Consider the following 13,044-nt stretch of genomic DNA (forward strand, 5'->3'; position numbering starts at 1 on the left):
ATTTACACCAGAATAGGCACTTTAACTCCTAATGATTTGGTTCATTGCTTTTCCTAATCATATCTATCTTACAAAGAGATGATATACCATAAGCATCCATTATTGCCCTTTACTTCCCTACATACTCCCACCTCGCAACTCTACCCCAATTTTCTAAAAACAAATCTTATCACTTTATGCCTCTGCTGAAACTTCCTTGACTGCCTCAAACTGCTCTTCTAGCATGGTCTACAAGGCCCTGTGGGACCTGCTCTATCTCAGTAGTCCCACCCCAGACTTTGGCTTTTAGTCACTTTTTGCTTTTCTTAAATTTCCAACATTAGCCATGTTCCTCCTTCAGTAGGACTTTCAAAGATGCCATTTCCGGAGAAACCAAGATGGCGGCATAGGTAAACACCTAAACTGCTGCCTCGCACAACAATTTCAAAACTACAACTAAAAGACAGAACGGACACCATCCAGAACCACAGGAAAGCAGGCTGAGTGAAAATTCTACAACTAGAAGGAAGGAGAAAAGCTCACAGAGAATTGGAGGTACGGCAAAGGGGCTTTGTGCGCGCAGAGAGGAAGGGCGGCTGAGAGCTTGGCTGACTTCCTCTGGCGGAAGGGGGAAGGAAGCCTCGGACCGCGAGCTGGGAAAGGCAGAAGTCTGAAGGCGCACACGGGCCAGTGCGCACAAAGGCTGCGGAGGTAGCCATAGGCTTTCCCTAGTGAAAGGGAGTCAGAGGATCCTGACTGAGCCCCAGTTCTGACTGCAGTGAACCCCGGTTCCAGGCGAGCCCCTGGGGACCCACGCTCTTGTAGGGGGAGTCTGGACTCTCGGGCGGAGACTCAGGAGCCGGGGAAGGCGGAGGACTGAAAGTGCGCACACGCGCCGCGCCGGTGCGCACAAAGGCTGCGGGGGTCGCCACAGGCTTTCCCTAGTGGAGGGGAGTCAGAGGATTCTGACTGCACCGAGCCCCAGTTCTGACTGCAGTGAACCCCAGTTCCAGGCGAGCCCCTGGGGACCCACGCTCTTGTGGGGGGAGTCTGGACTCTCAGGCGGAGATTCGAGCTGGGGAAGGCGGAGGACTGAAAGCGCACATGCGCGCAGGGGCGGGGCTGACAGGAAGCCAAGACTGAGACTCCACCCCATCCAAGCTGAGCACAGAGGCTATTGCAATTTGGCAAGTCTAATCCTATAAGGCTGTCTCCAGCACCAAACTTCTCCCAGCATAGACACAGCTGATCCTTACAGCCAACTGGCCCGGAGGTCAATTCTTCCCAGTGATACCAACAACAATAAAGACTTAATTACAACAAGGCTGTACACACAGTCCACAAAGGGGTGCACCAAGAGTGTCCACCTCAGGTTAACTGGGGAAGCAGACCCACTGGGCCATATTGGAAACCTAGCACAAATATCTACCTTACCAACTCAGGGATTCAGTGAAAATGCGGGGTCAAAGAATCAGATCACAAACGAAAGAAATGGAGGAAAACAAACGACTGGATATAGAATTCAAAACCACCGTTATAAGACTTTTTAAGAATATCCTAGAAAAGGCCGATAAATATAACGAGACCCTCGAAGATATGAAAAAGGACCAACTAGAAATTAAACATACACTGACTGAAATAAAAAATATTATACAGAGACCCAGAAACAGAATAGAGGAACACAAGAATCAAGTCAAAGAATTGAAATACAAAGAAGCAAAAAACACTCAACCGAAAAAGCAAAAAGCAAAAAAAAAAATCCAAAAAGTTGAAGATAATGTAAGAAGACTCTGGGACAACTTCAAGCGTACCAACATCAGAATTATGGGGGTGCCAGAAGAAGAGAGAGAGCAAGATACTGAAAACCTATTTGAAGAAATAATGACCGAAAACTTCCCCCACCTGGTGAAAGAAATAGACTTACAAGTCCAGGAAGCCCACAGAACCCCAAACAAAAGGAATCCAAAGAGGACCACACCAAGACACATCATAATTAAAATGCCAAGAGCAAAAGACAAAGAGAGAATATTAAAAGCAGCAAGAGAAAAACAGTTAATTACCTACAAGGGAGCACCCATACGACTGTCAGCTGACTTCTCAACAGAAACTATGCAGGCCAGACGGGAGTGGCAAGAAATTTTCAATGTGATGAATAGCAAGAACCTACAACCAAGATTACTCTACCCAGCAAAGCTATCATTCAGAATTGAAGGGCAGATAAAGAGCTTCACAGATAAGAAAAAGCTGAAGGAGTTCATCACCACCAAACCAGTACTATATGAAATGCTGAAAGGTATTCTTAAAGAAGAGGAAGAAGAAAAAAGTAAAGAGAAAAAATTATGAACAACAAATACATATCTATCAACAAGCCAACCTAAAAATCAAGTGAATTAAAAACCTGAGGAGCAGAATAATCTGGTGAATATAATAGAATCAGGGGCATAGAAAGGGAGTGGGCTGATAATTCTCAGGGGGAAAGGGGTATGGGGGGGTTCATGAAGAGAATGGACAAAAATCATACACCTATGGATGAGGACAGTGGGGGGGAGGTAAGGGCAGAAGGTGGGGTGGGAAAGGGGTGGAGGGGAGCTATGGGGGGAAAAAGGAGAAATAATTGTAATAATCTGAATAAAGATTTATTTAAAAAAAAAAAAAAAAAATAAAGATGATATGGATAAAAAAAAAAAAAAAAAAAAAAAAAAAAAAAAAAAGATGCCATTTCCTCTCCATGACCTTCACCTAGTCAATCTCTCTCATCCTTGAGAGCTGAACTACTATTCCTCCAAGAGGTCTCCCTGAACCTTCAAAACAGAGTATGGTTCACTTATGTTTTCCATAGCCCCTGCTTTCTCCTAACACATGAATTAAATAGTAACTTGGCCATTATTTCAGGCTCTCTCCCACCCAAGAATGAAAGCTCTAAGGGAAGCCTACCTGCTATATCCCTATTGCCTGGCTCAGTCCTTTACACACAGACACTCAACTATTTAAAGAAACAGAGATGTTTAACTTTTCTAGGATATATACTAAGGGTGAGGCATACAATGAATTCCCGAGAATCCACGGAGGGCATGACATTGGGGGTCTCCGATGCTCCATGACAACCACATTTGGAACAGTTCTTTTACCTTGCTTTCTTGATTGCCGTAAGCTAAAATCTGAAGGCAGTCTGTTGTAATAGCCAAGAATTTAACATTTGTTTTGTTGAGCAAAGCAACCATTTTCTGCAGCCCACCAGCTAAACGCACTGCCATTTTAGCTCCTTCTTGATGCAATAAAAGGTTGTGGAGAGTTGTAATGGCATAAAACAATACAGAATCCACTGGTGAGCTGGGGAGAGAAAAAAAGCCTCATCAGAAATGGTGTGATTGCACTCTTCTCCTTGAAGCTTTGAACATTCTGACCATGTTTTCTTACCCAAGCATCTTCACCAGGGCAGGAATGCCCCCAGACTTAAAGATGGCCAGCAAGCCCTCCCGATGATGGGAAAGATTGTGCAAGGTCCCAGCAGTACAACGAGCTGTTTCCACATCATTTGTATTCTGCATGGTACGTACAATAGCAGACACCATCTGAGGAGAACGCATGATGGCGTGTCTGGAAGCTTCCTTTTTAGAAAGCTGATGAACCATAACTGCAGCCTTATTAACCACCACCTATAATGTACAGGAATTAAGAGACAGTATTAGCCTTCAAACACTAACGTTAGGTAGACATTCTGCGACTCTTTCCTTCAAAGCAGATTAAAAAGCTAGCCACGTCATCACTAACCTGGTCCTCATCGTTCAGCAGTTTTGTCAGTTCTGGGATTGCACGTGTGGCAAGTTCTGCATCATCTTGGTAGTTAATCAAATTTACAACAGCATGTTTCAGCATCTGTGATGGTTCAGCCAAACGCTGGACGTTGGTGGGATGAGCGGCATCAAACTGTGTAGATGGGATCTGCATGCCCTCATCTAATGTCTCAGGGAACATAGCAGCTCGTACCCTCTGAGCTCGAGTCATCGCATACTGTCCATCAATATCTGGAAAGGGTAAATTCAATACTCAATATCTGCAGTTCAGCATACCCTTAATATTTGCTATTTTAAACAGTGAAGGTGACATTGTAATCACTCCCTTTTCTTTACCACACCATTTTACTTAAGCTATTATTACACATTAGCTTGGAGAATAACTAATTCTCAAAGCTGCATGGTGACTTCCAGTGAGGCAGTCATTCTCTTACCTGCTACTTGTTCTTGAGTGAAGGACTGAGAAAATCCCTGTTCCCACTCGTACAGGACCTGTTGGGTGGTATCCACATCATCTTCCTCGGGATTGCCTTTACCACTCAGAGAAGGGGCTGTGGTAGTGGCACCAGAATGGATTCCAGAGTCCAGGTAAGACTGCTGCTGCCAGTGACTAACAGCCGCTTTTCTGTCTGGCTCCATGGCCATGTCCAACTCCATCAAATCAGCTGTAAAAACCAAACAGTATCAGCATTACTACCACTGGAATGTAATTTTAGTTTAGAAAAAAAATCTGTGATATGATCCATTGATATATTTTTAGAAATAAAGTTAAATTTGAAAGACAGCCAAGAATAAAAGAATGATAGCCAAGATTCGCTTGGTGACGAAATACCTACACTCTGAGGGGACCACCTAACAGTTACTCACTGAATCAGTGGAAGAATGGTACTGCATCCAGGCTCCAGAGCAGTCATCCAGACTAGATTCCTGCTGGTGGCTTGTTTGCTAGTTCACCAAGCCATTAGGAGGAGTGAGCAGAAAATGAAGCAAAAGGGAGCCTGATAAGTAAGCAGGGAGAGAGGAAAGCAAGGGGGATCTGAGCCAGACTGGGTTAACAGCAACGAAGCAGAGCCCCAATTCAGTAACTAAAGGCTCATGACACAAACCTTGGGTAGCCATTGTCCACGCACGATTTTCAAAAACGTTGTATGGTGTACTTCAGATACCCTAAAAGAGTTAAGCAGAAGTCATTAGGATTTAAAATTAATTTGACTTTAATAATCATTAAGTCACTAGGACGGTTTGTTAAACATCATGGACTATAGCCACAAAAAGCCCCAAATCATCTTTTACCACGTGACACAGTGAAACACAGACCTTATGGTCTCCTCAGACACCTCAACCACAGCTGCATCATTGCTGAACCTATCAGTGAAAACTCCTCTTTAACAAGCACTTCCTTTTATAGAAATACAAACTACAGATATTCAGGATGTCAGCAAGCATCATTACTGAAGATGACAAAGAAAGCATAAAAGCTCTAATAATGAAAGCCAAGGCTAGGAGGGGACTATTCGAAATCAACTCCTCGAGTTCCAAAAGGCCTCTCCCATTTTAACTTCTCTCACTGAAAAGTTCATATATCCTCTTTGGACAGAAGTCCAATGGGATTCTTAAATAACATCAAACTTTCATTTGAAGGATCGTTTTCTGTTATAATATGATGCCATCTAAAATATCTTCAAGAAAGTAATTTTGGTGACTGGATCAGAGTAATGGATTTTTTACTAAGAAGTAAAATTATTTTTCAAATGAAAAGTTTGCAACTCAAAAGCATGATTTTTGGTAAAGTTTTTCTAAGTTTAAATCTGTAGCAATGATTTATTATAAATACAAGTACTACTGACTGTAATGCTATTTGATCATAAAAACTTAATCATTCATATATATGTATAACAGTCTTAGCATTTGATTTATGTCTGAATTTTAGCTTTATTGCATAATATTTAGGAAAACAATGAATCACACAGGGAACTATTTGCAGAGAAGAACAAATTTCCTTTATTACAAAGTCTGTCCCTAAACAAGTTCATCTTCATTATAAATTAATATATTAGGTTTACCAATGTGTAAAGATATGGACTAAAATATTTTTAAGTGTGAACTCATTTGTATCAATGAATAAAGGAGTTTAAATATGCTTAAGGAAATTTGAAACTGCCCTATCTAAAGTCCTATATTCTTAGGTAAAGGAGCATGTATTGATAATCCCTAAAATTGCTCTTTCAGAACTAGATTTTTACAGCCACAGAGATCACTTGACACTTAAAGTTGACAAGAATTGTAGACACAACTGTTTCAATGTGCATAGAAACAATTGACAATTTATACACAAGGCAAAGTGAAGGACAGAAAATAGTAAAGGTAGTGATTCCAGTCAATAAGAATCTTGTATTTTAAAATACAGGTGCCCCTGAACAATGCGGGGGTTGAAGCACTGACCACCGGCACAGCTGAAAATCTGAATATGACTTAAGTCTGCAATCTATAGGTAGACTCCCATTTGCCATCTGACCTTGGACAATGCAGGTTTGAACTGTGCAGGTCAACTGAAAAGTCAGTGTGTAAGTGGACCTATGTGGTTCAAGATCATGTTGTCCTGAGGTCAACTGTAACTTACTCAGCAGGATTATGTGTTTAATGTTTTAGGTCATTAGGGCTGGAGTGGGACACAGAAACCAGCATTTTAAATTAACACTCTAAGATGTAGCAAATGATCCTCGGACTACACTCAGAGATAGACTATGCTGGAAAGAACCCAGGTTCTCTATCCACTGATGCTGTATTTCACTCCTATCTTTGTGACTGGCTATTTAATCATTTTTCCAACTCTCTGGAAAATGGGTCCCTACTGCAGTCCCAGTATATTTCTGGAAAGGGCATTTAAAACATGTTCTCTACTGAGCTCCTCCTTTAGCCAAATGCCACAGGGCTCAGAAACCAAATCACATGTATAGGCTGTAGCTATTTAAGAAGCCCTTTGGTATATCTGGCTTCAAAGAAAAAACACTGATAGTATTGTTTCCTTGATAGTGTTGCAAAGGTAGCATATTTTAGTTATATTTAAGTGGGCTGACCTAGTAACTTGACCATGGATTTATAATGATTTTATGGAAAAAAGTAAGTTCTTGTTCAAAACTTACAATATCCATTTGTATGTTAGGGTCTTCTCAATACTATTATTTTTATAGCATTTTAAAATTTATGCAAAATACATGAAAATTACTTTTGCTCTTCACTGCAACTTTAGGAAGTGATGGAGGGTGTCAATCAGAGGGGAAGTACACAGTAGGTGTGAAAATGAAGATCTACCGCAGCAGCGGTACATACCAACTCATTCCCTACACTGCTCTACAGATAATTTCAAATTTACAAAAATCCTGAGAATTATCCACTGAAGAAATTAAATATACTGTCCAGAGAGGACCAAGGCAGAATCTTGCCCCAATAGAAAGCCTTCCTCATGGTCCCCCTCCACAGCTTTCAGCCAAGCTACCCTCCACTACACCCTGCCCATCACGAAGGGCCTAACTAGCTCCCGTTTAACCAAGGCTTGCCAAACACTTAGGAAAACGTCCAACAAAGAAAAAGTTCAAGAAAAACTAACAGAAAAAGTGACTTTTTTTTTTAAACAACTGAAAAATAGGGGTAGGGTAGAGAAAGAAACAGAAGGTTTCAATTTATTACTCTCATGAAGTTTGGAGAGGAATAAAAATTCAAAAAGTTAAATAGATAACTGAAGCTGAAAAAAACAAACTCCTAGACTATAAAGGAGAAAGAGACACAAAATATGAAAAAGAAATAAGGAGATTGATCGGGAATCAAAGCTCCTAATAGGTACTCCAGAAAGAATTATGAAACAAAATGAGAAATGTCTATGAAGTACCAATCACGATAAAGGGGGGAAATGCTTAAAAATTACGACTTATTAAATGTTCCCTGATGTGACAACTACAGACCACTGCAGAATCTTTGTGTTCTGCCAGCTTTGTCACCACCAAGTGGTGCTTAGAAAAAGGAAGAGGGTGCCAGGATGGCTAACTTACCCAGTCTAAGGAGGTAGTGGACACAGGCTTTCTTCCTTTTATTTTTAATACTTGCTATTTAAACACACACTTTCAATTATATATTTTTGTAAAGAAAACCTCAAACCTCAGCTTTCTATTTCTGATTTAAACTCTACAAAGGTTTAAAAAATATATCATTTATATGTAATAATTTATATCTACATAGTAAGTTCATCTTGAACCATACCTTACTCAAAGTATTACTATGAGTAATTTTTCCTTCAGCTTTTCCAATAGGAACACTTAAGCAAGCTAGGTTTTTCTTTTCTGTTATTATGGAAATTTTCAAATATGCAGCGGAGTAGCTACAACTGTATAATGAACACCCACATCACCTATACTTAACTATTAATATCATGCCATATTTGTGCATTCCTACAGAATGACTTTAAAGATAGATTTCAAACTAAAGTTATTTCTCCAGTTCCCATCAAGACAAAATTACCTGATTTACCTAAGATTTCAAAAAGTTTAAGCATTACTCACTGGGAGTAACTTTGCTATATAAAAACAAAGCAGCTCTATTATAAAAACTCCAGTTCTATACTGGCAGTTCTTGCCAAAAATTCACTTTTCCAATAATCTGCACTGGAACACCCAAAGCCAATTGTTTATTCTGCTTTAAAGTAAGAATATGCAACTCTAGTTCAGGAGCATAATAAATTTTTGATATATCCTCAGGGATTAAATAAAGTTCTTAATTTTTAAGTCATAACTCACTCTAGTTTCCTTTCTGCCTTTACTTTTCTCCTCAGCTCTGCATGTGTTCTGAGGAGTCTTCCAAGACTGGCCAATAAAAAATACTGATATATATATACATGAACTACCGGTCACTGACATACGACACACACTGCGGCCAGCCGACCGGCCAGATCAGGGGTGGGGCTGGCCGGCCAGCCAACCTCCCGTGGCCCCTCCCCTCCGGCCTGCCAGGCCCTGATGGGGCGAGCCAGGTGGACCCCACCTGTGCACAAATTCATGCACTGGACCCCTAGTATCTAATAATACTTTTGTTCCTCCAAAACACCTAACATTGATGCCTTTGGCATTATCTTTCAATATGTAGGTGCAAAATGACTATTAGAATCATGAACTGTCTACAGCTAGAAAGGATAAGGATGCTCCCCAAATGATCTTTCTTCATTTTATTCTCCTCTCTCTCTTATCCATAAAGTAATATATATTTTTAGTTTTAAATGTTCCTTTGCCATTACCATAATGATATGCAGTCAATGACATTTTGATATGTTTGGTATTTAAATTTACTGTTAGGCATTCTTTTAATATAAAAATCAATTCCATGTGTTGTAGACCCTTATAAATTCCTTATCATCTATAGTATAGCATATGATATGTCCTTCTTGAATATTTAGTTTGTCCTTCGCCATTTCGTTTGCTATTCAAATAATGCTGAGCAATACAAATAATTCTCTTAATTTCTCTCACCCAGGGATTGCTTCAACTACTGGATTAAAGGGTAAAAACTTTTAAGGCCTTTGATACATAACTCCAAAATACTGATGGAGCATAAACTGATACAATTTTCACAGAAGGCATTATTGTACCCCTGGCCAGCTTACCAAGGGCTTATCAGCATCAACTGTTATTTCAGACACTTCTTAATAGCTCTGTCAGCCATCTAACGTGTATGTCACCACCCTACTGCAAGTTTTTCTGAATTATGAGACAATAAAATGCATAAAAAATTTGCTACATATATGTAGCTTTTTGGCTTCCCAGATTTTTGATGTTCTTCTTTTATATTTTTATGGAGTATATATATATATATATATATATGTTATACTCAAGAACTCTGTTTTTTTAAATACGTATTTTTATTGATTTTTTTTTTTACAAAGAGGAAGGAACAGGGGTAGGGTAGAGAATTAGAAACATCAATCAATTGCCTCCTGCACACCCCCTACTGGGGATTGAGTCCGCAACCAAGGTATATGCCCTTGACCGAAATCGAACCCAGACCCTTCAGTCCGCAGGCCGACGCTCTATCCACTGAGCCAAACCAGTTAAGGCATACTCAAGAATTCTCTTCAGTGATCACTAATATAACACATTTAGGCCAACTGTGTATGTCTGAGAATATGATTTTACTCTTTAAAATAATTAGATTATGGTAATATCCTTTACATTTATGATATACTGTTAGTCTCACCAATGAATTTATGATCAGTGACATAATCCTAAAATAGTCCTGATCCTTCAGAAAAACACACACAAACTTTCACTTTATACAAAAAGCAGACAGTTTTTCTCCAGGTTATATTAATATTTTAAAACACATGCTACTTCAAGGTACATACCAAATAGCCTTTCTCTACACAGGCACATTTTTATAATTTCCAAATATAATTTTATGCCATTTAGGTTAAAAAAACACACACAACAATTCATGTTGTATGTAGTAAAAGTACAAATACATACTAACTTCCTAATACTTGGGGGCAAAGGGAATAAGGCTGAAAAGGGTATTAAAGATGGCTTCAACTTTTCAGCCATTTTTGCTTTTTCAAAAAAAACACCAAACAAATACAGCAAAATTACATCTGTTAATATGGGTGGTGAGTACACAGGTGTTTGTTGACATTATTCTCTATACTTTGCATAGCAAAAATAACTGAGTGAAAATAAGAAAATAGCTATATATCAACATTTCAGATAAAACAAAATGGAGTTACCAAAAAAAAAAAGACATGAGTACTTTATGTGCATTTTTGTTAAATCAGCTAAACCTTACAAACTTGAGTCTCAAATATGAGGGTAAAATATTTCCATCTCCCTAAAAAGGGAACAGTCATAGAAGGCTAAACAGGCTACAAATGTATTTTATAAAGCTATATAGCTATGTGGGAGGATCTGTTGCTATCACATCTTGGAATTGAGAATCCTGTTTCTCAAAATGAGTTCACAAATAATGCTTGGCTAAATACTTTTAAGCTGAGAACACTCTTTGTTAACTCAACATTTTAAAGACACTTTATACCCATTTTATGTGGATTTTACTGTGTGATAAAGGCTGCACAGAAAACAGTTCATAATTTAATTACATTTTTAATAAAAGCAACAGTTAAATTATATGCAAACTACTTTCCTAAATACAAACAGGATAGTTAGAAAAATATAATTACAGAAAGATTTCATTCAAAATAGCAACAATAAAAAGGTACATACAAGATTAAATGAAGATACATCTTTTTGACTAGAAAATTTTGTCCTATATAAAGATGTCAGTTTTCTCCTAGTTTATAAATTCAATGTACTCCCAACAATACTCTCAGATTTCTTTAGGAGTAAATGATTTTGAAATACATTTGGAATGGAGGTATGATGGTAATTAAAAAAAAGACTCAAAACAACTATGAGATGGAACCAATTCTGTATCAGATACTGACAAAATATAAATCAATAGCAACAGCAATTAAAGAATAGTAGTATTGGGGTAGGAATGGATAAAAAACTATAGTAATCAGAAAACACCCAGATATAAAATGGCAATTTAATAAATGAAAAAGGTGATATTTCAATAAGTGAGAAAAAGTTGGATTACTTTTTCATCCTACTTTACGATATTAAAATTAAACCTATACTAGTCAAATATTTACATGTAAAAAATAAACGAGATAAAATATGATATATACAAGCAAGGGTGGTTTATACATAAATAAAACTATGGTCAAAAGCCCAATATAAGCATGACTTAGAAACTCTGAAACCAAAAAGAAAAGGCAGGCGTGTATGTGTAAAAATTTTAACTTCCGGGGGGGAGAAAGGAAGAGTCACAAATCCAGTAAAATTTTTAAAAATGCCACACGGGACATAAGACATGTGAAATATGATTAAAGGCTAATATTCATATGTATACACACATCTGAGGACAAATATAAGAAAAAACAGCTGGGAAAGGCAGGAAACATAATTTCAAAGAAAAAGTAAAAGCAATAAATATACACAAGAGTTTAAACTCATGTAGTTTTTGCTTATCAGACTGATAAAGATGGAAAAGATTAATGATGCCCATAGCTGATAAGGATATAGTGAAACTGGCAGAAACTTTTTGGAGGGTGTGCTGGCACTATCCATTGAATGTAGGTGTAAATACCCTTTGGCTTTAAAAAAGCAACACCATTTTTATAATAGAAATGTATTCTGCAGAAATATTACAGAATCATGCCAAGACATCTGCACAGTAAAGCATTTATTGAGAAAAAGCTAGTAATTACCCTAATACTTATCAGCAGGGGAATGAATAAGAAATAATTTATCCATTAAGTGGAATATATATTCATCCACTGAAAAAGTATTTAATCATCTTTTGTTAGTGGCATTGCAATAACCAACCGTGAATGAGAGAAAGAATCAAGGTCATCTAGTAAAGTCTGCATTCTACTGCTGGAGAGTTAGACAATAAAAACAAGACAATATAAAGAGTGAGAACTACTGTGAAGAAAATAAACAAGGTGAGAATAAAGTAACTGGTGGTGGAGGAGGGCTAGTAGTCTAGATAGAGTGGGTAATGAGGGAGGGAGTGACATTTGAGCAGAGGAGGAGGAACTAGCCAGGTAAAGATGGGGCAGAACATTCCACGCAGGAACAAGTGCAAAGGAAGGAATGAGCTGTTTTCGTAAAGGTACTAAGAGGTTACCAGTGTAGTTAAGTTAAGGAACCATGAAGAGAGGTGGGAACTGTATCAATGAAGATGTTGGAGTAACATGACCTGTGATTTGGGCTTTTTAAAGTTTACTCTTAACGTCTGTATGGGGGGGAAAAGACCGTGAGGAGCAAAAGCAAAACAGGGAGACCAGTTAGGAGGCTACTGTAAATCATCCAGGTGAGAGGCATAGTGGATCACTATGTAACCATTAAAAAGAATGAAAAAGGGCACACTAAAAAAATATTCAACACATATTTATTAAAGGATTTGCATACTTTAGGAGTTTTTTTTGCATATATTTGCAGAACCAATTGGATAGAATGTTAGATATTAGAAATACATGTTTAAGAAAATATTTTATATCATTTAGCCCCATTATATGTTAGCCAAACACTGAGAGACAGCATTAAGGAAATGTTCCTAAGCATAAAGGCTAAGTGACTTATAAAATGGACTTTCTGCAAAACTACCCAGCCAATGATTAGTACACCTCAAGGCAAAAACAAACTGCTAAAAGAAAAAAGAACCTATTCTTTAA

The 13,044-nt window shown here is 38.2% G+C and overlaps 1 protein-coding gene across 2 annotated transcripts in view; it reads right to left on the reverse strand.

Moving 5' to 3' along the window:
- The window catches only part of CTNNB1 (catenin beta 1), a 40,048-nt gene that overhangs the window by 11,325 nt on the left and 15,679 nt on the right, over positions 1–13,044 (reverse strand). For both annotated transcript variants that reach the window (XM_080673109.1, XM_080673108.1), the window contains exons 2-6: positions 4,880–4,940; positions 4,208–4,438; positions 3,751–4,004; positions 3,397–3,635; positions 3,108–3,309 (exon numbers count right to left, since the gene is read on the reverse strand). In XM_080673109.1, the coding sequence (XP_080529235.1) occupies positions 3,108–3,309; positions 3,397–3,635; positions 3,751–4,004; positions 4,208–4,438; positions 4,880–4,892 (939 nt within the window). In that variant the 5' untranslated portion in view covers positions 4,893–4,940. The remainder of the gene's footprint in view (positions 1–3,107; positions 3,310–3,396; positions 3,636–3,750; positions 4,005–4,207; positions 4,439–4,879; positions 4,941–13,044) is intronic.

This window comes from Plecotus auritus (assembly GCF_963455305.1).
Source record: "Plecotus auritus genome assembly, chromosome: 6".
NCBI lineage: Eukaryota > Metazoa > Chordata > Mammalia > Chiroptera > Vespertilionidae > Plecotus > Plecotus auritus.